Source organism: Lichenostomus cassidix, chromosome 1Aa, assembly GCF_008360975.1.
Source record: "Lichenostomus cassidix isolate B80296 chromosome 1Aa, HeHo_3.0, whole genome shotgun sequence".
Classification (NCBI taxonomy): Eukaryota; Metazoa; Chordata; class Aves; order Passeriformes; family Meliphagidae; genus Lichenostomus; species Lichenostomus cassidix.
In genome coordinates, this window is record NC_139480.1 from 56,308,478 (window position 1) to 56,336,297 (window position 27,820).

At 46.3% G+C, this 27,820-nt stretch overlaps 2 protein-coding genes and 2 long non-coding RNA genes across 10 annotated transcripts; 2 read left to right on the top strand and 2 right to left on the bottom strand.

Moving 5' to 3' along the window:
• Nucleotides 1-264: 264 nt before the first annotated feature.
• PYROXD1 (pyridine nucleotide-disulphide oxidoreductase domain 1) lies at nucleotides 265-12,025 on the bottom strand. 4 transcript variants are annotated; one of them, XM_085049176.1, is made up of 12 exons: nucleotides 11,906-12,025; nucleotides 10,311-10,391; nucleotides 8,771-8,890; nucleotides 7,467-7,595; nucleotides 6,507-6,580; nucleotides 5,736-5,896; nucleotides 4,999-5,093; nucleotides 4,054-4,183; nucleotides 3,086-3,198; nucleotides 1,869-1,991; nucleotides 1,524-1,661; nucleotides 265-1,180 (listed from the first exon to the last, which is right to left on the bottom strand). In XM_085049176.1, exons 1-12 carry the CDS (start codon nucleotides 11,990-11,992, stop codon nucleotides 932-934), a joined length of 1,500 nt encoding a protein of 499 aa, XP_084905302.1. In that variant the 5' UTR covers nucleotides 11,993-12,025; the 3' UTR covers nucleotides 265-931. The 4 variants fall into 4 exon arrangements, with proteins under 4 accessions (XP_084905302.1, XP_084905301.1, XP_084905300.1 ...); XM_085049175.1 differs by having other exon boundaries at nucleotides 1,857-1,991; XM_085049174.1 differs by having other exon boundaries at nucleotides 10,311-10,409; nucleotides 11,906-11,994.
• LOC146443943 (uncharacterized) lies at nucleotides 11,995-17,846 on the top strand. Its single transcript, XR_014849378.1, has 2 exons — nucleotides 11,995-12,223; nucleotides 16,110-17,846. It is a non-coding gene; the product is annotated as an uncharacterized LOC146443943 (long non-coding RNA).
• On the bottom strand, nucleotides 16,676-27,592 carry LOC146443944 (uncharacterized). Its single transcript, XR_014849379.1, has 2 exons — nucleotides 26,895-27,592; nucleotides 16,676-19,566 (listed from the first exon to the last, which is right to left on the bottom strand). It is a non-coding gene; the product is annotated as an uncharacterized LOC146443944 (long non-coding RNA).
• LOC146443945 (maestro heat-like repeat-containing protein family member 7) lies at nucleotides 20,364-26,082 on the top strand. 4 transcript variants are annotated; one of them, XM_085049167.1, is made up of 15 exons: nucleotides 20,365-20,971; nucleotides 21,277-21,341; nucleotides 21,452-21,601; nucleotides 21,785-21,933; nucleotides 22,270-22,417; nucleotides 22,662-22,852; nucleotides 22,941-23,078; nucleotides 23,342-23,456; nucleotides 23,615-23,752; nucleotides 23,961-24,137; nucleotides 24,271-24,426; nucleotides 24,586-24,687; nucleotides 25,021-25,123; nucleotides 25,356-25,412; nucleotides 25,704-26,082. In XM_085049167.1, exons 1-15 carry the CDS (start codon nucleotides 20,851-20,853, stop codon nucleotides 25,901-25,903), a joined length of 2,010 nt encoding a protein of 669 aa, XP_084905293.1. In that variant the 5' UTR covers nucleotides 20,365-20,850; the 3' UTR covers nucleotides 25,904-26,082. The 4 variants fall into 4 exon arrangements, with proteins under 4 accessions (XP_084905290.1, XP_084905293.1, XP_084905291.1 ...); XM_085049165.1 differs by having other exon boundaries at nucleotides 20,369-20,519; nucleotides 20,782-20,971; nucleotides 24,586-25,123; XM_085049164.1 differs by having other exon boundaries at nucleotides 20,364-20,971; nucleotides 24,586-25,123.
• Nucleotides 27,593-27,820: the final 228 nt, after the last annotated feature.

The window sequence follows — 27,820 nt, forward strand, 5'->3', positions numbered from 1 at the left end:
GTATTACTTCTGTGCTTTTCGAAGTACCTAAATTTAAGGTTACAAACAAGAGAACCTGCCAGCCTGGGAAAGACTCAACAGCTCCTGCTGCCTGCAGGCCTTCTCAGGCACACACAATGCTGAGTGCTAGATTCATTTTTATTTACTTGTTTTTAACATCTTCGCAGCCAAAGATCAAAAAGGCAAGTTCTGGGTGGTTGCATTTTGGTTCTCCCTTCCTCCCCCAGCACATACATATGTAACAAAAATATAAAACAAGTATCATTAAGAACATGCTCTTCATCTTTATTTTTCAATTGATTTTACAATTGTGACAGTTACTAAAGCCTACAGTCCTTCAGCCATCATTTAACTGAGACCTTTGCCAAAAATTTAATTAATTTAGTTAAAAACAGTTGTTCTCTTAATGGAAGTGATTTGTCTGGTAGCAGTCTCAACACACACTGCCACCTTTGCATTGAGTGGAGCACAATCAGTTGTTCCCAGTTTGACCCTAAATAAATAGCAACTCCCAAGCAGCAACTGTAGAACAAAATCATGCCATCTCATCCTGGCTTTCATTGTGCAAAGCTTGTGCTCCATACTTAACTGAGCAGAAAATACATTTTTTTCAGAAGTAAACTTATGGGGGGAAAAAGAAAAAAAAAGGGGGGGGGATAAGGCCATATATTTGCAACCTATATTCCAAGCACCAAGAGCTCTGAGCACCCTGTGCCCATAAACTGTTCTCAGTTCATATGAGTCAGCTTGACAAATTGCAGCATTAGCTGGCACCTTCTGGCAGTACCCAGTAAGTATTTGGGTAAAATCAACCCAAAATCTTAACAGAGAACTGCATTTATCCCTCATTTCCAGTAATCCTGAGAAAACAGTTTTATAAGATGTATTAGCTGGTATCAAAGTTTGATCCAAAATGGAAATGGGGTTTTATTCAATCAAAATAATCTTCTATATCAATATCTGGATTTAGAAGATCTTCACCGTAGGCTGAAAGATCCATTTGATTTAAAATTAAGTTTTCAAAGGTTTCTTCCAAGTCTGTTTCCCCAATCAGCACAGCTCCCATCATTCGGCCATTCTGCATCACCACCTTCACATACTCATGTCCCTTGGTACACCTCAACATCAGCTCATGGTTGGTGCCCAAGCCCTGAGCATTGTACTTTCCCAAAACCACCACCTAGCAGAAGGAAAAGGGAAAACAAAAAGCTCTCAGAACAGTGCAGTTGACTTTTATCATTTTCTGCTGCTAACAGGTCTGGGCCTCAAAAGTGATGCAAACATGGAAATACTTGTCCCTAGGGTCCCTCCCCCCGCCGCTGGCTTGCAAATCCACAGTGGACTCAAAAATCTACCCCTTTAAATAGACACATTTGTATGGATGGAGAAAATCTAAGCAAAGATTCATTACCATATAAAGAAACCTGTTTTGTCAATACTGAGCATCTGCTCAGTGTCAGCAAGTGAACATAAGCACGCAGTATGTGTTACTCAGTGGTTTATGACTATCAGACTGTATTTACCTTGTAATTGAAAAATTTTGTAACGTGAGCAAATAGTTCAAAGCTGAAGTCCATATCAATAGGTTCCCCTAAAGCATCTGCTGCCATGCACTTGGCTGCATACCATCCCATCTGCCGAGCTTGGGTCCACAGCCTCATCTGCAAGAGAAAATTGGGAAGCTTTAAGTCACAAGCTTGTCACTGCACCACGACCACACTCACTCCCTCCTCAGCAAGGCCAGACATGCTTTCCAGCCACCTCCCTACAACTGTCATCAACAGCCCCAGGATTATCCCTTGCTTAACCCTGCACTGCCTGGTGTGTGCACTGGTGTGTAATTCCCTGAGGCTCACCCGAGGCTGTACCTGGTGCCACACGGGGCTTGGCTCCCATGCTGCTGTGCAGATGTCTCCAGCTGCGTACACATCTGGCAGTGACGTGTGCATGTGCTTGTCCACCTTCAGTCCTCCGTCCTCAGCCACAGCAAACTGAAGGAGAAAAGGAATCATTTCAACTGAGTCATTCAACTTCCTCCACCTTAAGCAATCATCTACTACTTTATTATTTAACGTGAAACCATCCCAAGCGGCAACACCTCCACGGAAGGTACAAAGCATTATTGTTATTATTATCTCTCAAGCACAGCACAGGTTTTTAAAGGACTATTGCTGATACCTAGGCAAGGAAGTAACAGGGCTTGCCGAATTTCAAATCACACTGTGTGTTACAAGGGCACTCACTCTTAAGAGTTCATTTGGTATTTTTGACAAGGGAAGAAAATACCATTGCAAAACTTAATTCCTGATCTAAGCTTGTAGCATAGGCCTGGAAATACCTCATGGCTCAACATCAGATCTGTGTTTTCAGCATTTCTCTTGCTTTAATGAGAGCACAGCCTTCTACTTACAATCAGATGGCACCACTAAACACCAAATACCCCAACGTCCTGGTTTTATCTGGATAATTTTCTTAGTAGTAGCTTGCATGGGGCTATCTGTTAGATTTGTGACAAAACCAGTTAATAACCCAAGGATGTTTTAGTTGTTGCTGAGCAGACACCAAACACAGAGACAGAATGATCTCAAGGCCTGGAAATTCACACACCAGAATCACCATCCACATTTGGGTGCTGATTCAGGGTGACTTCCCTCAGTGAACATGAATACCTTGACAGTTCAGTGTCCCAGATGAAAAAATACTGGGAATAACTGCTTCCTTCCCAGAAAAAAATGTCAAGATTTATGAGGTAAGAATACAGTGCAGAATTAACATGAAAATTATTCCACATTTTTGCCACATTAGCCAATTATACGGATCCTTTCTGTCTTTGTTTAACAGTTTATACTGCATATATACTGTGTATATATACCTGGAGAGCAATATCATAAACCAAGACCAAAAATCAAACATGTTTTTACCATGTGGGATCTTTCAGTATAAATGTACCTGTCTGATTTTAAGATGCTGCACAATATTTACATCTTTAGCAAACCATGTTTTATGTCAGAACAGAAGCATAAATCAGCTGCAAAAGTTTATTTTACCTTACTTAAAAAGCTCCAGAAGAAATCAGCATACTTACATTATTGCCATCAAGAAATGGCTCAACATTTGGCACTACTCCAGTTGCACTGACAATGAAATTGCATCCATAAATTTTTCCATTAGTTAATTCCACATATACAGGCCACAGCACTGAAAAAGGGGAAAATTTTGCCCTGAGAATGTAACCAACAGAAGTTATTTTATTAATTATGTGTTTGATATGATATGATATAAAAAGAAAGAAAACCCAAACCTTTTAGGTAACTGAACAGATAGAGAAAAACGGAAATTTAAAAAAAAAAAGAAAAAAAATATCAGAGGCCACCTAAAACATTTCTTACTGTCACTCAGAGAAAAAATATTTTGGATCTTAGCTCCAAGCCCTACTAATAACTTTCTCTGGAATTTTCCTGAATCAAAGCTCTCATTTGCAAGGTGAAAATACTGGGTCCTGTGGGATATTCTCTCAAGTATGCAATTGCCAAATATTCTTTAAGATTATAAATATTCTATAAGATTAAAGATGGACAGGAAGTGCCTCTAAAACAAAAAGAATGTCACAGATTTGACTTACGATGAAAGTAACTGATTACTAAAACAGCATTTTAAATATTAATTTTAATTAGGTGGAATTTATGGGCATAATTATCCATGAAAAAAAAAGGATACTTTCCTCTACTTTGAAGGTTTACTTTAGTTTTGACACAAAATATTGTTTGTTTTTTTTTTCTTCTAACTTCACTATTAAAATATTACTTGATTGGACTGTGGCAAGGATGGAATATTCTGAGTACAGGATTTCAGTTATATTGTGGAAAAAAGTCTGACCCATAAGATTTTGTCATTTAATTGCAGCCCATAAATTTGATTAGTATAAATTTCTAGACCTCAACTTATAGAGATAAAAGATTTATTTTTCAAATCTCTATTTGCTTTAAAATAGCAAACATGATCAAACATGCTCCAGCACAGATTTATCTCTATTTTATCAGCACTGGCACTCACCCTCATCTGGTTCTACATTTTTTTCTCCTTTAGGAAAAGTCAAGGAAGTCCGCTGCAGTTGGATAAATTCTTGCTGTAAGTGTATTTTCTTTACTTCACACAATATTTCAATATGTACTTTGTGAGAAAACTAAAGAAAGATTGACAAAGTTATAATGATTGGCAATCACAAGATGGTTAATAGAAAGTATATCTTCACCTAAATTGGTATTACTAAACTGGAAAACCCCCCACCATATATCCCAGTCCACTAACGGAATTCCCACATTTTTTCCTCTGTTTGGCACAGAGCTAACCACAGCCAATGGCAATTTACCTGCTTTTTCAGCAGATATCTGATGTTCCTTGTAATTTTGTAACAACTTAGATTTTTCTGGCATGCAGAAAACATATTCAAGTTCCCCTGAGCTTACAGGAAGAGAGTTCAAAACTTAGCAGAGCAGAATAAAGTAAACTCATCTTTTCTGTCTTTCAGGATTGCAAATCCTTTGTTTTTCTACCATGAATTAAATTCTGGTAATAATAATTTGTTCATGTTCTAAAAACTATAAAAAGAAAACAAATTTTCTGTACTTTCAACCCACATTTCAACCATATCCTGAGCTCAAGTCAGAAGCTGGAAAGTTACCTATTTCTCTAAATTGTTTTGTGAATTTGGGCCTTGCATTATTCTCCACTACACAAATACAGTTCCACAGCCTTCAACAGCCAAACCACTGCTAATTAAGCTGCTAAATATCCTAAACATCCTTTAGCTGGTATTGTAAAGCCACTTCTGTAGAATCTGTGACTGATCACCCTTGACAGGTCGTTTTTTAAATGCAAAACAGATGCAAACACCTAACAGCTTAAACGTGAGCGTTTTTGTTTTATTGCAAACATGAAACTTCACAATGTTCATGCCCACAACATTCAAACAAATATGAAAGGAGGTTATACCCATACCTCTTTAGTTCCTTTAAGGTGTAAACCCTCGTGCCAGTCGGGGCCTAAAGCACTACCCAGTTTGGCTGATGCTGCTGTGGATCTTTCCTCACTTCCTGAAGGAAGATGGAGTGTATCAGATTTAGTGTGCATCCTTCCTTGTCCATAGAATTCAGAACAAGGATTCTAAATAGAAAAATACCATCTGGCTGTCAAAAGGGAAGATGAAGGTGTGTAATATCCTTATTTTTCCTGCCTGATGTCTACAACCATGTACTTCTTTTTGTTATGAATTTGGTAATATATCTGTTTGTGTGATGATTGCTCACACAGTCCTAGTTAACTGTTGTTTCTGAGACTGCAGTCCCACTCCATCTGTAATAAATAAAGTTCTGTGAGGTTTCATCTGCTCCTCCAATACCTTATGTGACAGCTCCTTCCTATACAATGCTGACATAATTCACATCAAAACAATATAGAAAACAGAACAAGTTCTTCAGCAGAAGGAATGTGGGGAGTTAATGTAAAGTTGGCACAAAGGTAAGCACTTTTTTACAGTTTGCAAGTAACTGTATTACATTCTGTCTACATAAATTTGAGATGTTTTTATATTGCTTTGCTTTTAGTTTTTGTAGAAGGAAATGCCATTAATGGTAACAGTAAGCCTTATTCCAACCTGCTAAATTCACTGATTTTAAGACTGCCTTTGATATGAAATGCTGCTGCTGCTGCAGTGTCAGGAAACTCAACCTCCATACCTTCCACCATGTACTTGGTTCTTTTACACTCGATTGGAGTCTCCTGGCTTCCAGCAGTGAGCTTTGGAATGAGAAATTCAGCTGCTCCTGCATCAAAGAAAGTGTTCCCAATGGCTCTGTCTTTGATAGCCCAGATTACTTCACAGCCTTGAACTTCATACCTGTGAACATTTAAACAAGGGATAAAGTGACAGACTGCCTGAAAAGGATCTGACTGTTAGCAGCACAAGAAGTGTGTCAAGTTTCCTTCCAGAAGCCAGAACTAAGGGATCCAAGACTTTCCAACCTATCAAATCCACTTCTAAATATTTACATAAGGAAGCCATTAAAAATTATCTCTTCAAGTTGGCAAGTCATACTTTCTCAGCAACACAACCTTGACTTAACTTGGGCATGGGGTGACAGGGGAGCAGATCAAATTTATAATAGTAATAATTAGTATTTCCTGCTCCCATAATGAAAAAGAAGTGCATTTCTGCCAGACTCCCACTGCTAAAAACAGGCATTTGGATTGTGCTTGCACTACGGGGAATGTGAACTGTATATTCTTGATATCTATGTGTCAAAGCTTTTTCTAGAGCTGTCCTAATTTTCTGAGTCAGTAACTATACTGCAGAAAAAAAATTGTAATCAGTTTTGCTACTAAATGCTTTAAGAGCTACAATTTTTTAAGTCAACCTTCTCCCAAACTAATGTACACTAGATTTAACATTGCATTGTTAAAGATTTTGTTTGAATATGCATCCTTTAAAATCTTCATTGTTTACTTACACTAATTCAAGGGCAATCCCACCATTTCCTACCACCACTATTCTCTCAGCTTGAGCCAAATTCTTCTGAAAAGCCTGCATTAAGAAAGGAAAAATGTCAATTAGAACTTACAGCATGTTCCCTCACACTGATCAACTACACCCTTTTCTGTATTTTCTTGCTCTTAGTCTTATTTTGATTTTCTCAGACTACTGATACACATATAGTTAGGCTGAGATCTGTAACAGAAGCTGTTCTTGTAACAAACAACAATTCCAGTTTCACTACAGATTATTTGAAAATGCAACTCCTTTTTTCATCCTCAAGGTCCAACTTCATTTGATTAAGTTCATGTTACAGAGAAGCAGTGCTCACTCTGACTCTGACTGAGACTCTCACTCTCATTCTCACTCTCACCCCACCTCCTCTAATTCTGAGGACCTAGAGCAGTGAACCTTCAAGTTTGGCTTCCAAGCTTAATTCTTTATTAAGTCGTTTCTCAGGTGAAAACTTTTCCACATCTTTGGCTATAACTAACTCTGTTCTGTACAATGAGGAGAAGCTACAGTAGAACTAGAAGAGAATACAAAGTCATTCCTTCAGTAGCTTTCCACTGTAAGAAGCAGCCCTTTGTACCATATACCAGACACACCTTCCCAGGGGAGTTTCTACTGGTGCCTACTTCCTGTTTGTATTTTCAGATGGGATTCTATCTGGAGGGTGAAAGGATATTGTTTAGTCCATATTATCATGTTAGAAATACTGTGTATGAGCTATCTGTAAACTTAACAAATGTCGTGGCTAATTAATTTACTTAGTGGCATTATAAGGCTGTTTTTCTGCTAGTGAAAATGTTCCTATTTAAGAAAATATAACAACAAACATTATTTTCTGCTTCTCCATTTCACTCCACAATAATTTTGGTATTTTGCACCAGACACAGGAATATAATTCACATTTTTATGTCCAAAACACATTTACCTGTGCACTGTCAGTATCCCGGATTCCTAACACATACGGGTTTCCTTCAACAATTAATTTTGGTTTGGCTCCAGCACACAGGCAAAGTTTTTCATATATGTATTCCTTCCCATCTTCAGTGTAAATTTTCTGTTACCAATGAAGAGAAAAGAAAAATCAGTTCATCTAAGAGAATTCATCTAAATCAAGACATCTAAGAGAACATCAGCTTTCTCTTTCCTTAATGTATTTTATATATAATATATAATATATAATATATAATATATAATATATAATAGTAATTTGCAGGTGTTAAAAGCTGTAAAGGGCTTCTTAAGGAACAAGCCTTCACACTCTCACTGACTGTGTGTCATTTATTCCCACCACACTCACCACCAGTAAATGACCTATAAAATGGGAAGTGAACACAGTGCACTCCAAGCAAGATCAAGTTTACCACTTGGTGGCACTTTGTACTAACTGGCTATGCCAGAAGAGAAGTGTGTGACCAATGCCCCTCTGGCCCCAGGAACAGAACTGTGTACCACTATACATCAGCAATTCAGAGTTTCATTCAAAACATTGCAACACCAGCAGATCTGTGTTAAGCAGGCATAGTATAAGACACATGTAGAAATATTGCAAATCTGTTCTTTGCTGAAGAAAAAGTGGAAGGACTAAACAAACTACAGCAGTCTAAGAATGACCTTAAATTTTAATATTTTACGACATTATTTGTTGTTCTACAAACTAGAAGTTGCATAGTTTAAAGTGGTTTTGGGCAAGAGATCCTCCAAATCCACATACATGAATTATTTGTCTCCACTAAGACCTAAACTAAAACAGCTTCCTATTAATGATATAAGAAAACCATTGAATTAAGAATGTTAGCAGAATGTAACTGAAATTACATCTCCAAAACTTAAAAGTGAGCAAAACTAGTTTTGGATGTGAATGGGAGTTTCTCATACATGCTGTGAAGTGAAAAATAACATGTTGACACAGAGCTAACAAGGGTGTGTACATGCTGTTCATTGCTCATACTTGCACCGTATTTCCTACTAAAAGGAAGGAAGAAAATGTGGAAGCATTGGTTCTTTCAAGATTTATTTTGTCCCCTCTACATATTTCTACTTGGAAAACAGTGTTAAGCAGTAAGTGAAATTAGAGTTAGGAGTAATTTCTTGTACTTTTGCTAATTTAACACTTCAATCACAAGAATGTTCTTGAACAAAATTTCTCAACCTAAACATTCAACTACTTCTTAAATTATTTTTTATATACATAACTTGAAAAACCAAATAAAAAAGAAAAGATTAGCTTACATGTTCATCACTTTTCAACTGTTTTACTCCAGACTGTATAACTCTAATATTGGGATATCGTTTTTCTAATAGGGAGCTTGGTTGCTCTTCGACATCAAATTCCTCAAGTGTTTTGGAAACCTGTAGGAGAAAGAGAGGTATTTAAAAATATGGGTCATTTCTCCATCTCTGTTTCTAAAGCTTGTGACAGAAGGTGCTGTGGTCATTTCCAGTAAAAAAGCCAGAACATAAAGCCCATATTGCCTGAAAATGTGTTATATAACTGCTAAAAGTTCCTTTCTCAATACAAAATCTTTTCATGCCTGTTCCTGGTTAAAGAGTAAAAGTACTACAGAGAATTTCAATCCTAAAAATAGAAATTAAGCAAAAATTGAGAACCCTGACAGGTGCTCTAACTCGTACAATGTTTTATTCCATAAATAAGACTATTATCAGAGTTGTTGCAACTGCATTTTAACTTATTTGATGTAGTGTTAAAATCCTGTTTTTCTGTTTGTTATAACTTTGCTAAAATAACTCATCCAGAGCCACTACCTGATATTTCAGAGACCTGGCGGGAAATGGACAACACCAAACAGAAAACAAACACAAACAAAATAAAAACCCCAAAGAGGCAAACCAGAACTTGAAAAACATTCAAGCAAGTTATGCCAATTTTGGGTTTTTACCAAAATAGAGTGGCTGCATGGAAACCTCTAGGCCTGCTACTTTATTGAATATTCAGAGTTTGGAACACAGCTAAGAACCGAAAGCCACACCACGCTTGCAATTCAGAGAGAAAATAAGATGCTCACGTGAAAAACTTACATGCTGCTGCCTTCAAGTAGTGCTTAGCTATTCCTTTATTCTTCAAATACATAAGTTTCTGCTGACACGAATTACAGACTTCACAATGCTGGACTATGCAAATGTCTTTACTGGACACTCCTGGCACTGCTGTCAGCACTTCCAGAAGGCATTCTTTAGATGGGTGTCACTCCAGCAATCTCACAGAGAGCTCTCAGACTCAGCTTAATGACCCTAGTAGCCACAAATCTGAATTCATGCATGGATTTGAATTTCTTCTTCAAACTACCAGGAAAGGTATCACTGAATCACCAGCTGCTGGAGTAGATAAAGCTCAAAGCAATTTTCCAAAAGGCTATCCCTTCTTTTGCTACTTGTCAGAAGGATGTTTCTGCCCCAAATTCAAACAAGAGCAAGACTACAATACCATTTCAGTGCTTAAACAGAGCACTCACTAATGAAGCAGTGAAATAAAGATTCAGTAACTCAGAACACACTTCAACCATGTAAGTACCCAGCCTTTGCTTGAATGGTCTGACTATATTCACCAATTACTCATAATGGATCATTATAAAATAGATCATCAGTCTTACTAACTCCACTATAAAATAGCTCATCAATCCTACTAACACCACTGCAATCACACTAATATGAAAACAAGCTCGAAGTCATGGGCATTTTTACCATTGGGTTCTACATTATCTGCACATATAAACTCTGAAGATGTCTTACTGTATGAAAAATTCTCTCTTACCTGCTTGAAATTAGTTACAGCTTTTATAACTGGGGAGGCTGTCATTAGGAAAATGTCTTCTGATGGGAATTCTGCAGCCAGCTTGTAAAGAAACAGAAACTTTATGAGAGTCATCATCTGACTTTGAGTTTAACACAACAAAACTACTGGTGAAAAGCAGTATGTGTTAATACATTACTTTCATCTTCTAGAATCTTATTGAATAAACACTATTTCAAGATAACAGAAGGATAATGAGTGATGAGAATGTGGAGACCCAGCATTTCAGTTCATTCACACATAAATATGCCTTCAAGAACTGCAGCCATAGTGTAAAGGACAACTTTATTGTCACAATATTCCAAAGGCCATCTGATGGATCAGACTGTGATGTGGTTTCTGGAGACACTCAGCTGCTGAATACACATTTTTTTACTGCACAGCAGTGACTAATTTTTTGCAGGTTTCATTTTCCCAGAGGAAATGGTATTTTCTATTGCATATTTTAAACCCTATTTAGTAAACTGATAAATGGATTATCATCTTCAGGGTGCTATTAAGCAATGAAAGACTTTTAAAGGCCCAAACCAAAGGGAAGAATTCCCATTTTAATTGTGCATCACTCGGCAAAGTGACAGGTAGACCAAGACAAGTGGTGCTGTAGGAGGGAAGGAATTCCATCCAGAGGGAAGGGATGCCATCCAGAGGGACCCTAACATCACAAGAGAACACACGCATCCGAAACATCCTAAACTGCTCTGCAGTTCTAACAGATAAAATGTTCCTCACCAAACTAATACCCACATAACTTCATCCTACAGGTACAAAATTACCTCCAGTTACCATTACTTTAAAACCGACAAAACTCTTGAGAACACGAAACAGATTAATTTACTTCTAAGGCTTGGGCTCACAGAGAGCTCGATGAGGTATACAGCCCTAAACCAGGGATCCGATAAAAACTGAGCAGCATTGATTAAAAGGAGCACATCACAGCAGCCTGAAGGCTGCTCGGCTGCAGCACAGTCCTTTATGTTGATGAGGAATAATTCCTGCAGGAATCCTAAGTCCCTGACTCTGGATAAGCGCACACAATGCCAGCTTTCTGCAGTTACGAAGTTGTGACTCTCTTTCTATGAACCGTCCGTAAACCGCTTCCAAATAACCTTACCAGGTTTGAACCTCGAGACGTATTTCTAGTAAATATAGTTATGTTACTAACAAATAAATAAATATAGTTATGTTACAACACTGCTATGCTGGGGCTGCGTTTGGCTTTAGTTTTTCCAAGCGAGACAAATCATTTTTAAGAAACGGGGAAGGTGGGGATCAGGAGGGTGCAGGGCAGAGCACGGAACTACTGCACACAAGCGACTATTTATGCAATTACTGCGCAGATCAGTGTCTAGGACAGCGCACATCCTGACCCGAGGCGGTCACGCCGCCCAGGCAGGCGGGCGGCAGGGCAGTCCCGCTCCCCCAGCGGCAGGCTGCGGCTCCGCACGGGCCCCGGAGCCTCCCGGATGCCATGGGGCAGCTCCCGGCCAAGCGGGCAGGGCGGGGAGCGGGGGGACGGGGCAGGGAGAGCACCGTGCGCACGGCGCGGCCGCTGTTACCTTCTCGGCGCAGGTGACCCCCGCGATGCCGCCGCCCACCACGGCGAAGCGACCCCGCGCCCTGCCGCCGCCGCCGTGCCCCGCCATGGCCGAGCTCCGCCCCGCTCCGCCCGGCCCGGCCTCGCTGCACGTACGGCGAGCGGCAGCACCCAAAGTTGCTGTCGGCCCGCGGCCGGGCTGCGCGTCAGGCATCCCCTCAGCACCGAGCCCGAACGGGCTTTTCCCGCCTCTCGGTATCCGTGTGACATGGGTGTAGGTTCTGCTGCTCGTCTCTTTGGATCTCTCTGCGATCAAAACCCGTCTTTTGCACCTGAGCAGGTGGGCAGCGCATGGAGGTGCAGGGAAGATCTTTTCTGTTTCTCTTTTTGATTTCATCTTCCCAGTCCCATCCCAGTGCCTTCAGTCCCTCACAAGTGCCCTCAGTCCCATCCCAATCCCTCCCTGGCGCATCCCAGTGACCCCAGGAAAAAGAGGGGTTTGAGGGGAAAAGCTCCTTTTCCATTATTGTCTATTTAAAGTGGAGAGGATCCCCATTCACCTCTGATTTTAAGGGTACCAATTGAAGGAAAACCTGCCTTTTCTTGATTTAGGGGTATCAACTGATGGGGAATCGTTATTTTCTGGTTTAAAGGCAAGACGACAACCTTTATGATGCCATTTTATGGGTTTGAGTTGAGACCAAACTCCCCATTTTCATAATCTTAAGGCTGTGTCACCGAATCTGCGGGAAAAATAAAAACCCTTCAACAACATTGTTAATGTTAGAGAGTCAAGGCATTACTTTATTATCTGGCCAGGATGTACCACAGAAATCATCTCTTCCATACATAGCCCAGGGGTGCAGAGAGAATCATCCTATGATATATAGCTTTTACTCGATTTTTCAGATATTTTATACAGTAAAAATATATAGAAAAGTACTGGGTCAGTGTTCATTGGTTCAAAGTTGAGCAAACCCCCAGTATTCAGTTTCCTATTGGATCTGAATCTCTTCACTTCTGATGTTAATTAGATTCTTCATTCTTCAGTTTTTTTATCAGTCCTTTCTGGGCCAGGATGTCTTCACTCTTGCTGGAGGTGCTCTGGGGTTTTAGATAGCCACTGATGTCCTGCTGATGGTCTGCTGATTGCCTTTATCTTTGGGTTCCTCCCAGTCTGTTGATATGCTGAGTCCACCAGACTGCATCTGGTAGAACAATGCCCTGGAAAGAAACCTAAAATTCCTTTTCCCAGGGTAAAGACAAACAAAACTTTTTGACAAAAGTTTTACAAAATTTTTTAACTTGGTATATTTTCCAACAAATCCCCCCCTTTGAAGTTACCTGAATTTTAAGGTCACTTCCACATAATAAATTGACTCAACCAATACTAGTTGAAAATTTTGATGAGACAGAGATTATATAGAAATGTTTTGAAAAAAGGCAAGACAGAGAATATATAGAAATATTTTGAAGAAAAAAGAAAGTCAGAGAACATGCAGAAAAGCAGTTATGTATAAATTTAAAGGGGAATGTTAATTCCCTTTTGTGTTCTCAGGCTTTCCATCTCCCAGTGGGAATTGCTTTCTGGGTTTCTCTGGAGTCAGGGATGGGAAGAATGGAGCACTGCCCCTGCTGTGTCCTTGTCTGGCCCCACTGCAGGGTGGGATGCTCTGGGGTGGGGTGAGGAGCAGTTCACTGTCTCACCAGGGCAAGGCCTGACCTGCCCCCTCCACACACACACACAGGCATCCTGAAGTGTTTCAGAGACAGTAATCTTTTCAGTTTTTGGTAGCCAATTTTATGGCTCATGACACTGATCAGGACTACTGATAGTTTTTTCCATTTGTGATTTAATTGGGGTACCTTTCCTCTCCGCTTTGGTGGAATTTCTAGCAAACAGAGCAGAAAGAAAAGAGGAAAGCATAGTGGAATTCATATAAATATAAACTGACTAGGACTCTTGAATTGTTAGTTTTCCCTGCTTGTGATCTAATTAAACTATCATCTTCCCTCTCCCCTTTTGGTGGGAATTTTAGCAGAACAGCAAAAAGGAAACAGGAAAGTATACAGGAATTCGTACGAATTGTAATTGCCATTTAAAATTTAAAAGCATCTATAAGCTGCAAAGCTCTGGCAAATTGGTCTATGATCTTTAGCAATTTCTCAAAGGCAGTAACTTCCTTCTATGGGACCTAGCATTCCCAAACACTAGACAAACAAATACACATTAACAACAACAGTTAGAAATGTGACAATTAATAGAACTCACTTGGTCTTAGCACTTTGTTAGACTAGCCAGCTATTCCTTTTGAAACCTTTTCAATTTAAAGAAAATTGGTTTTGTCTGATTGACACATGGTTATATCTCAATTTTGTGAATTTAGATTTAAGTCTATAAGCCAGTTATTAACGTGGATGTTGTTTTATGTGCGTGTGTTAAAAAGGGTACCACTCTTTTTTGTTTTCTGGCTTACTTACTTTTTGCATCTGAAGGCATACGTGTTACAATTATTTGGTTTTGCTAGGATAGCTGACTTGATCCAGGAACACTGTGGGTAACACTATTCTGGAAACATAAAAAGCAAAATCATCCAATGCATTTCATTTTGGCGTTGCAGCTTTTAACAGATTTACTGTTTATTATATTGTCCAATATGGTTCTTTCGTGTTCCTCTTTGTCAGGAGTTGATTTTATTCACATAAGAGAGGAGTATCTGGCCATAGATCTTACAGTTGCAAGGGAAGTCATCAGTTCTTCTTGCTTCTGTGGCTTGAGTGGCTCCTTGTCTCACGTTTGGACACACCTAGCTGTTTATCTAATGAGGATACACTTGGACATTCAAAGTTGTTAATGACATTAAACCAAACTTGCACAGTGATAACATGTTAGAGTGGGGAGAAGGATGAATTCTTGCTTCTTCCCTCCACCCCCCCACCCCGCTTTGGAAATTCTTATGTTTTTGCTAGGTAGTTTTATTTTGCAACATAACCGGTTCTGTTGCCCTTCTCTGCAAGCAGGCAAAGCTTGGTTTTGACATCTCCTCTAAGGAAACTCCTCTGGCTGCTTGAAACAGTTCAGCCAAGCAAACACACCCAAAAGCATCTAAAACAATACTTGATTGGCACACACTCAAATCAGACATTTAAAAGTTATGTTTTTAACACTTATTTAGGATCTTTTCTATATGATTTTGTGAGCTCTTTTCAGGACTTCAAATCTGCTACTGAAAAAGGCACCTTAACAGTGACTGGTCCTTCTGCCCCGGCAGCTTGCTGGAGTGGCACTTGAATTACCTCCCTTTCCCCATTCCTGTCTCTGATTCCATTTCAGGTTCTACCTGCAACTGGACTCTCAGCATCCCTTCACCTTCAACATGCCCACTCGCTCCCTCTTCATCCCATGCTGTGGGAGGCTCCCCGGCAGCTGCCCCCTCTCTCTTCTTGCAGGAGATACTAAAGATTCAATCTCTTCCTCTACAGAATCATGCTTTTGACACCTCGTTCCACTAGAACATTCTACACAACCATATTCCAGAGATTCACTTCTATTATCCTTTAAAGTCAGTATCACAGACTGCTTTGGCTCCCTAGGTAACAAACCACATTTCTTTAGTAAATCTAAGTCATTCTTCAATTCACAAAACAAATCTATGTAAGGTATTTCATTCCACTTTTTTTTTCTTTCTGGCAATATAGCAGTAGCTGTAAAGTTGTATCAGAATCCAAACACCCGTTACAAGGCCATTTTTCCTTATTATAGATAACCGGGCCACCAGAAGTTACAATATTCCATTAACTGTTTATGGGTTTAAGGGTGGCCTTTAAACTTTTTCCAATTTTGCAAAATACAGCCCAGAGGTGAACTCCTGGGTATACCTCCTTCTCGAATAGGTGAAGATAACTTTGAACCCATATCAAATTATGTTGCTACCAAAACAGCACAAAGAGGGGTTTTGGCTTGCAAATGCCAGTTACACACACACAGATGTCGCAGAGGTATACTTATTAGCACATGCAGAGAACAGCACACACAATGATTCCACAATCATTCAGAAGGTTTCAACACTCAGCAAGTTATTTATATTTCATGGGTGTCCCCGTGTGGGTTTTTATACCAGTAAAACACACACACGACACTCATGCATGCCAGAACTTTTCTAAACAATTTTAAAGCGCTTATAGTTCTACCTCCATTTCAAATACAAACTGCAATTGTGTTTTAGCTAGGCATTGAGACTCGAACCTGAAACTGTGTGGCAGCTGGACACTGAGACTTGAACTCAGAATGGAGACAATCCGAGACTCCAACTCAGAAACACCGCGCACCGAGACTCTAACTCGGAACCGAGACAACCCAGACTCGAACCTGGAACCAGTGCAACCGAGACTCGAACTCGGAAACGCAGGAAGATGACACCAAGACTCGAACTCATAACTAAGGCAACCGAGACTCCAACTTGGAAACACAGGAGTTCAGCACCTAGACTCAGTAGGAAACCGAGACAACATGCATGCATCACTAGTGATTTTTCTAGTGTCTAATTAAACCATCACCCTTGTAATTTACCCCAAAGTAATGCCTTAAACAAAAAACCACGGGATCTTGTGTTGGACTCACTGGATTCCGGGGACCGAGAGGTCTCTCTGGATGAAATCTCCGTTTCATCCAGAGAGAATGGGGAGGCACTCACAATCCCGGAGTCCGTGGAGTACTCAACAGCATCGTCCCATCTGGGTTGTCAATAATTGTCACCGAATCTGCGGGAAAAACAAAAACTCTCCAACAACATTTTTAATGTTAGAGAGTCAAGGCATTACTTTATTATCTGGCCAGGATGTTCTTCTGGCCAGGATGTACCACAGAAATCATCTCTTCCACACATAGCCCAGGGGTGCAGAGAGAATCATCCTATGGTACATAGCTTTTACTTGAGTTTTCAGGTATTTTATACAGTAAAAATATATAGAAAAGTACTGGGTCAGTGTTCATTGGTTCAAAGTTGAGCAAACCCCCAGTATTCAGTTTCCTATTGGATCTGAATCTCTTCACTTCTGATGTTAATTAGATTCTTCATTCTTCAGTTTTTTTATCAGTCCTTTCTGGGCCAGGATGTCTTCACTCTTGCTGGAGGTGCTCTGGGGTTTTAGATAGCCACTGATGTCCTGCTGATGTTCTGCTGATTGCCTTTATCTTTGGGTTCCTCCCAGTCTGTTGATATGCTGAGTCCACCAGACTGCCCTGGAAGAAACCTAAAATTCCTTTTTCCAGGGTAAGGATAAGCAGAACTTTTTGACTGAAGTTATACAAAATTTTTAAACTGGCATCTTTTCTGACACCCACAGTTTCGGAGACAGTTCCAGTAAATGTCTTGAGCCACGGGGTGGTTGCCTGAGACTGGAAAGAGATGTCTCGAGACATTTTGAGATGCATGGGTCCGTGGGAGGGGGCAGGTTGGGCCTTGCCATGGTGAGGCAGTGAACTGCCCCACATCCCCCAGCCCTAGAGCCTGTATCATAGCCTGGTAAAGCTGCCAATCATTGGCACACCGGAGTCAGTGCCCCACTCTGCCCTAGCTCAGCTCCTGAGTGGCCAAATGACCAGAAGACCCACCTGAAGAAAGGGCCCATGAAGGCCAAGGTGTATTTAAGGCTGAGCAGGAGGCCAGAATATTCATCTGGACCCTACCTTCCTCTTGGAGTTTCTATCTGAACACTGCTGGAACACAGGAGTTGGTAGCTGTATGTGCTTTTCTGTATGTTTTCTGTCTTTCTTTCTTTCTTCGTGTTCTAATTCCCACTTCTTAAAAAATTTTGTTCTACAGATTTGAAGTTTGCGATCTTAAATGGGCCAAATTAATGCTGTGGGAAGTGTTTTATGTTGACAGGATGTTGTAGTAAACCTTTTGCCAAAGTTCCCTGATTGTTCTGAAGTTTGCAAATAAACTTTTGTCTTGTTTTGACCTCTTGAGAATATCTGGTCAGTATTTCTCCTGTGTGTCAAACCCAGAGTACATGAACCCCAGTAAAGTCCTTTTATTGGGGCCTTACAGGTACATGTTAAAGGGGGAATATGTAGTAAGCCATTCTGGGAACTAATGGCCAGTCAGCCTCACCTCAATCCCTGGAAAGGAGATAGAGGCCACCTCTACCCACATGGAAGACAAGAAGGTGATTAGGAGTAGCCAGCACGGATTACAGAATCACAGAATGAACTAGGTTGGAAAAGACCTTTGAGATCATCAGGTCCTACCTATGCCCTACCACCTGCTCATCAACTGAACCATGGCACTGAGGGCCACATCCAGTCCTTTTTTAAACACCTGCAGGGACGGTGACTCCACCACCACACTATTGGGCAAATGATTCCAGTGCCCAAACACTCTTTCAGTGAAGAATTTTTTCCTAACATCTACCCTAAACTTCCCCTGGTGCAGCTTAAGACTGTGTCCTCTCATTGTGTCCATGGTTGCCCAGGAGAAGAGATTGACCTCCAACTGGCTACAACCACCTTTCAGGTAGTTGTAGAGAGTGAGAAGGTCTCCCCTGAGCCTCCTTTTTTCCAGGCTCAACAACCCCACCTCCCTCAGCCGTTCTTCATTGGGTTTGTGTTCCAGGCCCTTCAGCAGCCTTGTTGCCATCATCTGGAGGTGTCTGAGTGTCTCAACAACCTTCTTAAAATGAGGGGCCCAGACTGGACACAGCACTCAAGCTGCAGCCTCACCAGTGCCAAATACAGGGGAAGAGTGACCTCCCTGCTCCTGCTGGCCACACTATTCCTGATCCAGGCCAGGACGCCATTTGCCTTCTTGGCCACCTGGGCACACTGCTGGCTCATGTCTAGCCTGCTGTCCATCAGTGGCTTCAGGTCCCTTTCTACCTGGCTACTGTCCAGCCACTCTGTCCCCAGCCTGTAGCGCTGCAGGGGTTGTTGTGGCCAAAGTGCAGGACTCAGCACTGGGACTTGTTAAACCTCATTGGATTCAGCCCTAGATCCAGCCTGTCCAGGTCCCTCTGCAGAGCCCTCCTACCCTCCAGTAGATCGCTACATACTCACAGCTTGGTGTCATCTGCAAAAGTACTGATGGAGGACTCAATCCCCTCATCCAGATCATCAGTGAAGATATTAAACAGGACTGGCCCCAGCACAGATCCCTGGGGGACACCACAGTGACTGGCCACCAACTGGATGCAGCACCATTCACCACCACTCTGGGCCCAGCCAGCCATCCAGTTCTTAACCCAGCAGAAGAAGAGTGCACCTGTCCAAGCTGTGGGCTGCTAGCTTTTCCAAGGAATGCTGTGGGTCATGGTGTCAAAGACTTTGCTGAAGTCCAGGTAGGCAACATCCACAGCCTTTCCAGCATCCACCAGGAGGGTCACCTGGTCATAAAAGGAGATCAGCCTGGTCAAGCATGACCTGCCCCTCCTAAACCCATGCTGGCTGGCTCTGATCCCCTGGCCATCCTGTAGGTGCTGTGTGATGGCACTCAAGGTGATCTGTTCCATAATCTTGCCAGGCACTGAGGTCAGGCTGACAGGCCTGGAGTTTCCCAGATCCTCCTTTTGGCCCTTCTTGTGGATGGGCATCACATTGGGCAGCTTCCAGTCATCTGGAACCTCCCCGGTGAGCCAGGACTGATGGTAAATGGTGGAGAGCAGCTTTGCAACCTCATCTGCCAGCTCCCTTATCACCCTAGGATGGATCCCATCTGGTCCCATAGATCTGTGAGCATCTAAGAGGCTTAGCAGGTCTCTGACTGCTTCCTCCTGGATAACAGGGGGGACTATTCTGTTCCCTGACACCATTTACCAGCCCAGGAGGACAGCTGTCATGAGGACAACCTGTCTTTCTGTTGAAAATTGAGGCAAAGAAGGTGTTAAGTACCTCTTCCTTTTCCTCATCTTTAGTTTCTAAATTATCTCCTGCATCTAAGAGAATGGAGCTTGTCCTTGCCCTTCCTTTTGCTAATAATATATAAATTGCTTTTTTATTGTCCTTCACAGAAGAGGCCATATTGAGTTCTAACTGGGCTTTTGCCTCTCCAATTTTTTTGCTACATGACCTAGCAACTCCCTTAAGCATTTCCTGAGATACCTGGCCCTCCTTCCAAAGGTGATACATGCTCTTTTTTCTCTTTAGTTCCTTCAAAAGCTCCTTGTGTGTGTCATGCCCCCATGTTTGGGATGGCCAGCAGCCAGGACTTGTCCCAAGGAGGCCATGCCAGCTTCAGTGGAAGGCCCTGTGCCCTTCCCACTGCAGATGCGTCGGCAGCCCTGGGTGCTCCTTCTGCTGCCCTGAGCCCGTAGAGCAGGGGAGCATTTGCTTCTTGTCTGAGCTGTTCCTAAGGTTCCTCTCAGGCTGTCTTGGACACTTGGGGCAACAGATTCCTCCCAACCTGGGCCACTTTGGGTGGGGTGGGGGCAGCTCCAGGGCAGGCAGCAGTGTGTGCAAGGGCCCTTTGTGACACGTTGTGACATAGGTGCTGGCAGCAACACGGCCATGCCACAGTGCTCGGAGCACATGACACAACAGGATGGGACAAAGCGTTGCCACGAGGAGCCCTTGCACAGCGCACTTGTTCCTTTCTAACCTGGGGCTTTTCAAAGGCATTACTCCTGCAGGTGACCTTGAGGTCAGACCACAGGACTTGGTGACCTGTGGCCTCCTCAAAGCTTCTCTTTTGGAGGTGCCCTCAAGGCTAGACCGCGGAACTTGGTGACCCGGAGCTTTTCCGAGGCTCTCCCATCTCTGCGGCCAGTGCCCTCGAGGCCAGACCGTGGGACTTGCTGAGCACAATCCTTGACGAGGAGTCTCCTGTCCTTGTGGCAGGAGCCCTCGAGACCAGAGTGCAGGACTTGCTGTCCTGTAGCCTTTCCAAGACTTCTCTCTTGCAGATGTCTTCAAGGCACAACTGCAGGACTTGCTGACCTGGAGCTTTCCCGAGGCTTATTCCAGTCAGTGACATGGAGCAGAAACCCCCAAGTGAGCCCAAGCTGGCCTGGGTGAAGGAGGAGGAAGAAGACCCAGGAGCTGCCCCAGCACAGCAGCCTGGAGAGGAGGAGCAGTTGCAGCCACTGCAGGAGGGTGAGTGGCAGAGCTGGGCCACAGGGCTGGTGCCTGCAGCAAGGTTGGCCCCATCCCATCCCATCCCATCCCATCCCATCCCATCCCATCCCATCCCATCCCATCCCATCCCATCCCATCCCATCCCATCTCATGCCCTGGGGACATGCCAATAGATAGGCTGGATAGCCACCCCTGCCCCCTGCAGCCATGCTCCATCCCCTGGGCATCCCAGGGCTGTCCCTGCCTGGGCAGTGCAGGGCTGGCCTGTGCTCTCTGGCGTCTCCTGCAGCCCTTCAGCTCTGGCTGTGCTCGCTCTTTGCCAGATGCAGGCACGGACCAGACACAACAGCAGGACCCTGCCCATGGCCGCTTCCGCGAAACAGCGCAGGTAGCTGCAGCCATCCCCACCTGGGCTGGGCCTGCTGTCACTGCTCAGCCTAGCACCATGCTTGGAGAACTCCGTGGAACATCCCTCTCTTCTTGCCCTTCCTCCTACAGATGGTTTGCAAATTCATCAAGACTGTTCATAAGAAAGAGACCAGCGACAGGGGCACTAAGGTCATTGCGTTCTCGGATATCTTCAGATCCGAGACCAGTGCTGCCCTGCTGGATTTGCTAGTGGAGAAGGGTATTTCCAGTCGAAAGCAAGTAAGCAGCCTGTGGCCAGAGCTGGAGTCCTCCAGGAATCACTTGGCCTCCCAAGGCACGCCCGCTGGTCCCTTTAAGCCTTTGAGGCCATCACAGTGTGGTGGCAAGGGAAGCACTTCTCTGGGGAAGCTGGGGACATTACTCCCTCTGGCAGCTTTCCAGCTCTCCCTGGGCCTTCTCCAGGTGCCAGCCATAGTGAGGTACATCCACCACTGGCTCAAGACCAATGAGCCTGGTGAGCACAGGCTGGACCATACCCTGCTGGAGCTGACGGAGGCATACATCTCTGATGTGGTGGTAGCCCTCCTGCGTGCGGCCCCATCATGTGACAGGTACAGGGCCCACCTGAGGCCCACCTCTTGCCCACCAGAGGGCTCAGGGCTCACCAGCCCATCATCCCATCGAGCCTGTCCCAGGTGTCTGACTAAAAGAGGGTTCCAGGGCACTCTGGCTCCATTTTCCAGCTCTGGCATGTCAGCCCCTGAGCCTGCTGCCATACTCCCTCCCTGCCCCTCAGGGGTCTGTCCCTACATGGCTGGGCTGCCTGGGTGTGGCTGGTGAGAGGCAGTGGGCAGAAGCAGGGCTGGCAGCCAGCCCAGACCCCCACAGCTGCCCAGGCCACGGTGCTGTGTCCGACACCCTCCTGAGACAGAGCTCTGACCCTGCAGAGCTGCCAGTAGCATGTGGAGAGCGATCATGTCCTCACCCAGAGCTGCAGAGCCGGCGATGCTGACTCTCCTGGATGTGCTGAGGAGCTGGCCAAAGTACAGCACGTGCACTGCTGATGGGGACAACACGGATGTCTTTGCACTGGCTGTGAGTTTGCGGAACTGGCTTTTTCTCACCCCCAGGCCGCCTCTCCAGCACCCCTCCATCCTCCTTCCCCCACTGCATCTCCCTGCCTCAGGCACTGGGCTGAAACCTGGGCTAAGTGCAGTTCAGGGGCACCAGGCCCGGTGCTCCCCCTGCGTCTCCCCTGGCCTCTCCCTCCCACACTCAGACCCTGCCCCATGGACACCTTGGCACTGAACGCTGTCTCAGGGTGGTTTGTCCTTTGCAGGCAACTGTGGTGATGTGGAAGATCCTCCAAGAGGAGCCCTGCTGCCCACACATACTGATAGAGCTTTTCCCCCAACTCTTTGTGCGTCTGCTGTTCCAAGCGTTCTTCAGCACATTGGACATGCCAGAGGAGGTCGATAACTTGTGGAAGGGATGCCAGGAGCAACATGGCCTTGCCATCAACCCCAACAGGTGCTCCATCCCAGTCCTCCTGCCCCTCCCGTGTCCCCACACAAGATCCAGTGCTGCCAGTGTGACCTGGGCTTTGCTCTGCACACAGGCTTGCAGTGAGGATCCTGAAGGCCCTGCTCTGCCTTCTCCAGTGTGAGCATGTGGTGATGGCAATGGAACGCATGTGTGGCTGGGACACGCTGCTCTGTGCTGACACCCACTACTATGCTGTGGCTGTGCTGGCCAGGTGACACCCCCTTCTCCCCACTGCCCTTGGCATTTGTGCCCTGTGCCCAGAGTGCCCCACACAGTCCCCAGAGGGCCTTGTCACCGAGGGATGGCAGAGAAGACCGGAAAAGGCTAGGAGAGGAGGCTGACCAGGAACAGCCACCTCCCAAATCACCCAGGTGCCCTGACAGGGTGGTGGGAAAGACCAGACCTCTGTGAGTCAGGCCTGGGAGAGGTTTGCCATCCCACCTCAGTGTCTTGGTGCCATTTTCCGTCTGCCAGGGAGCTGCGCACTGCATCCGTGCACTTGTGTTGCAGCATCTCATGCTGCCTCCTTGGGATGCTCAGCGAAGAGACGCCATACTGGGATTTCCCTGCCTTGGCTTTCCTTGTGGAGGTGAGCCTGAAGGCCAGCACTGCCTCCCAGCTCTCTACCCTCCCGTAGCTACAGCTGCCTGGGATGGTGCCTGTGCCCTGTGCTACTGCCTGGGCCCAGCCCTGTGTGATTCTGGGCTCCTGCCGGCCGGCTCCCCCGTCACTGCCTGTGCCTTTCAGGTCCTCCATTGCATGGACTTGAGTGAATGTGGTGACAGCATCATGAAACTCGTGTCAAGGCACCTGCTGAGCGAGCGCAGAGACATGCGCCGCCAGGCTCTCAAGGTCCTCCACGTGGTCATTGACAATCCCTCAATGGTGAGAAGGGAGCAGTGGCTGAAGCCTTGATGGCAGCGTGGGGCTGGGGAATGCAGTCACTTGGGCTTGGCTGGGCTTCGGGAGCTGAGGCAGCTGTTCCCAGCTCTCCTGCCTCCCGGTTCAGCCGCCCAGGTGCTTTGGGACAGGCCTTTGGCCTCTGGGCCCTGTGGCAGCACGGTGGGGTTGCACAGTCTTCTGTTCCACACAGGCCAAAAAAATGTGGAGGCTGATTAAAAACCTTGTGGAGCTCCTGCAGGACCATGATAACGACGTGGTCAGGATGACCATCGTTATACTCAGCTGTTTGGTCCTGGACAATGCTACCTCGATATCCGGCTCCATCGCCCTGCAGCTGGCTGAGGCGCTCCAGCCACTCTTCGACAGCGTAAGGCCCTGTGGCCCCAGCCATGGGCACTGGCTGCTGCCCGGGCACTTTGTGCCCCGTGCATTTTCAGGCCTGCACCCGGATGGGCCTAGAGCAGCTGATGCCAAGGTCATTTTTTCTCCCTTTGGGACAGGATGATAGCCAGGTGCAGCAGCTCTCCCTGTTTGTCTTCGAAGCTTTGATGACTCTTGTAGTAAAAGAAGGAAAAACGGCCCTGAAGGCACAAGTGCGCCAGAGCCTGCTCCCACTCTTCTTCCACTGCCGCGATGAGAACCAGCGTGTGGCAAAGGTGAAGACTCGTGGGCTGATGGTTTCCCCCTCAGAGGTGGCTCAGCTGCCTCCTGCCCTGGTGCCTCCCGGGCTGCAGCCTCCTCGTGGCCTTGGCACAGGGACACAGGTCCCATGCCCTGGGCTGTGGTGCCATCTCCGGCTCTGTGCTGCTCTCCAGGCCTCTCGGGAAGCGCTGCTTTCTGCGACCAAGTTCCTGAGGAGGCGGGGTCTTGAAAAGCTGGTGAAGAAGGAGAAATTCTGGAAGTTCAGCGAGTGCCTGGTAAGGATGGCCTGGAAGCAACAGCCCCAGCCTGGAGAAAACCCCTTCCCCCGGTGTCCAGTGTGTGGGGTTGGCAGCTGTGCCCCTGCCCACTGCTGCACCCAGGAACCACGCGGGCTCTTCTCCAGGCTGCTCTGGCCCCGAGCCGGGAGCCGATGGAGCTATGCGGCTCCCCGGGCGGCACCGCTGCCCCCTCCAAAGCGCGGCGCCAGCGGCTGCTGGCCGCGCCTCGGAGCTGTGCGGGCAGGGGAGGCCAGGGCTGGCTACAGGGACAGCCCGGCCAAGGGGCAGAGCCCGCACCAAGCCTTCCCTCCTGGCGCTCTCTCTCTCCAGCTGGCAGAGGACAGGAGCCGAGCGGCCGAGCACCTGCGCCAAGCCCTGCCCTACCTGGAGAACCCACAGGAGCCCCTGCGAGAGGAGGCCATCAGGTTCACGGGTGAGCCACGAGCCCGGGCTCCCTCCCCACCCTGCCGCAGCTCGGCCTCAGCCCCAGCCCCGCCTGCTGCCCCGCTCTCGCAGGGAGCCGTGCCCTTCCTCGGGCGGCAGGATGCGGCAAGGGCCCGGGCTGAGCCCTGCCGGCGCAGGACGCTGTGTGGCCCCGGGGCTGGCAGCGCTGCTGTGGGGGAGCTGTGCCGCTGGGGCTGTGACACAGGGCTCTGTGTTCCCAGGGATCGCCGGGCGGCGCTTGAGCGGGCAGCAGGAAGAGTTCCAGCAGCTCTGCAAGGGTGAGTGAGGGCAGCGGGGTGTCAGCGGGGGCTGGCAGGGGGGAGCTGCAATCCCTGTCCCGGCTCGGGATGGCTCTGCGCCCTGTGTGGACGAGGGGCGGCGTGGGCAGAGCACAGAGAGATTTAAGGGGCATGTGGGGGATTCGTGGCCAGCACCTTCCAGGTGATCCCCGTGGTCCCTGCTCCCTCCTGGCCATGGCAAAGGCTGGCCGGGATTGCCCGGGCAGCAGGGTCTCGGCGGGTCCCCGCAGATGTGGGCTCTGACCATGGCTCTCTTCCTTTCTGTTCCAGCCCTTGAACACATGACGGAAGACATAAGCAGTGCCATTTCAAACCTGGCACTGCAAACTTTGTATGTCCTCCGGGCAGTAGAGAGCCCTCCACCCTCCACAATCCAGAGGCTACAAGACCTGCTCCGCCGGGCATGGAGGACACGGCCTCGTCTGTGGGGCCTTGGCTGGCTGAGCTGCTGGGGCTCTGCAAACAACTAACGTGGGAGGCTCTGTGTGCTGGGGCCACCTGAGCTAGCAGGGTCATCTGTGTTTAACAGAACTTTCTTTTCCTTTACTCTGCCCTTTAAAAAAGGGTTACTATATTGTTAATATTATTATCTTGGTTTTATTATAATTCATATTGTTAATATAATTCTAAAATATAGATAGTATCATAATACACAGAGTGCCAGGATCTTTCTTTTGGTGCCCAGTGTCCCCAGGGCATAGGGGAAGAGGGGAAGACAATGTGTGCCTGTGCTCAGCAATTTGCCCAGGCGTGCAGTGTGGAAGGGAAAGTGGCCAGAAGCCCCTTGGCCTTTGGTGGTCCTGCTGAAGCCTTAACGCTTGCGCCAGAGCGAGTGGGCAGAGGCCGGAGCTGCGGGGATCCCTGTGAGACTGTGCCTGGAGATGGCCACAAGCCCTCTGCCAGCCAGCAAGCCCATCTGTGTCCCTCTGCCCGTGTGTTGCTGGCTGCATTGCTGAGGGCTCCCCTCTTGATCCCGAGCTCCTCTGGAGCTCCAGCAGGGCTGTGCCGCGGCCAGGCAGGGTGGCCAGGCTGGGGGAGACCCTGAGGGGACAGGGCAGTGGGGGGCCGTGCTGGAATGAGGTGCTGCAGAGGCCCTGACAGGACCAGGCAGTGGGAAGGCAGGAGTGGGATGTGTGAGGGGGTGGGTGGCAGGAGGCTGCAAGGGGACAGGAGGCCCCTAAGGGGATGGGATGGTGGGAAGCCCTGAGGAATTGGGTGTCAGAGGCCAGAAGGAGCCCCCAGGCAGCCGCCTGCTTGCTGCCACCCAGCCGGGTACTTCCCAAGGCATCTCCCTCAGCGGGCAGTTGGAGGGAACCCTGGAAATAAGGCATGTATCCCTGGTCTTGGTCTTTCAGGCCTGTAGGCCCAGGAGTTGTGGGGCTGGGCATGTGCCCTCCCTGTCCTCAGGACCTCTGCAGTGAGCCAGGACTGATGGTAAATGGTGGAGAGCAGCTTTGCAACCTCATCTGCCAGCTCCCTCATCACCCTAGGATGGATCCCATCTGGGCCCATAGATTTGTGAGCATCTAAGAGGCTTAGCAGGTCTCTGGCTGTGGCTAGCACAGACCCTTCCCATGGGAACTTTTTCTCTCTTCTTCCTGTGTTTTATAAACAAAGATAAAGTTTGGATGTTATTAAAAACAGTTTCTCAGATGTGGACAGTTCAGGCCTGGCCAGTCAGGCCTAGGGGGAGGCTTCAAACTGACCAATCCGGGTGACCTTTGAAAAGTCTATATAACATGGAATTAAATAATAAAATCCTCTTCTGGATGCTACCTTTTGAACCCGGGTCTTCTTACTCTGCTAGCAGCTCAACAGCGACATCTGGCTGCTTCCTCCTGGATAACAGGGGGGACTATTCCGTTCCCTGATGCCATCTACTAGCCCAGGAGGACAGTTGTCCTGAGGACAACCTATCTTTCTGTTGAAAATTGAGGCAAAGAAGGTGTTAAATACCACTGCCTTTTCCTTTTGATTGTTTGGAGACCATTGCTGAAAAAAACCCAATAAACTCAAACAAAAAACCCGAAACCTCAACACAAAATAAAAACCCCACTAGCAGGAAGATGACTGCAGCTCTGCCTACTTGCCCTACCTGCTTGCCCTGCCTGCATGAACTGCCACGCAATCTGCCGTGCCACGCTCTTAGTGACGTGCCACGTCCCCTGCTCACTGCTATTTTCCCGCTCCTTAGAGCCTTCTTTTAGTCACACCTCCTAAGGCTGGAGGAAGCCCCTCCCTGCGTCTGAATGGCTAACAAGTGGAGGAGGATTCACTGAAGGTAAGTAATGTTTGACCAAGCTGACTGTCTTCTACAATGAAACTTGGATGGATGAAGGCAGAGCAGTCGATATTTTCTACCTCAACTTCAGCAAGGCTTTTGATAT

Coding starts and splice junctions, on each gene's coding strand:
- PYROXD1 (XM_085049172.1), bottom strand. CDS start 11,992: ATGGCGGGGCACGGCGGCGGCGGCAGGGCGCGGGGTCGCTTCGCCGTG. Junction 7,596..8,770: donor AGTTGAAAAGTGATGAACAT/GTAAGCTAATCT, acceptor CATTGGTAACAG/AAAATTTACACTGAAGATGG. Junction 5,094..5,735: donor AACCAAGTACATGGTGGAAG/GTATGGAGGTTG, acceptor ATCTTCCTTCAG/GAAGTGAGGAAAGATCCACA.
- LOC146443945 (XM_085049164.1), top strand. CDS start 20,851: ATGGAGCAGAAACCCCCAAGTGAGCCCAAGCTGGCCTGGGTGAAGGAG. Junction 22,853..22,940: donor CTTGCCATCAACCCCAACAG/GTGCTCCATCCC, acceptor CTCTGCACACAG/GCTTGCAGTGAGGATCCTGA. Junction 23,457..23,614: donor CCTTGGCTTTCCTTGTGGAG/GTGAGCCTGAAG, acceptor TGTGCCTTTCAG/GTCCTCCATTGCATGGACTT.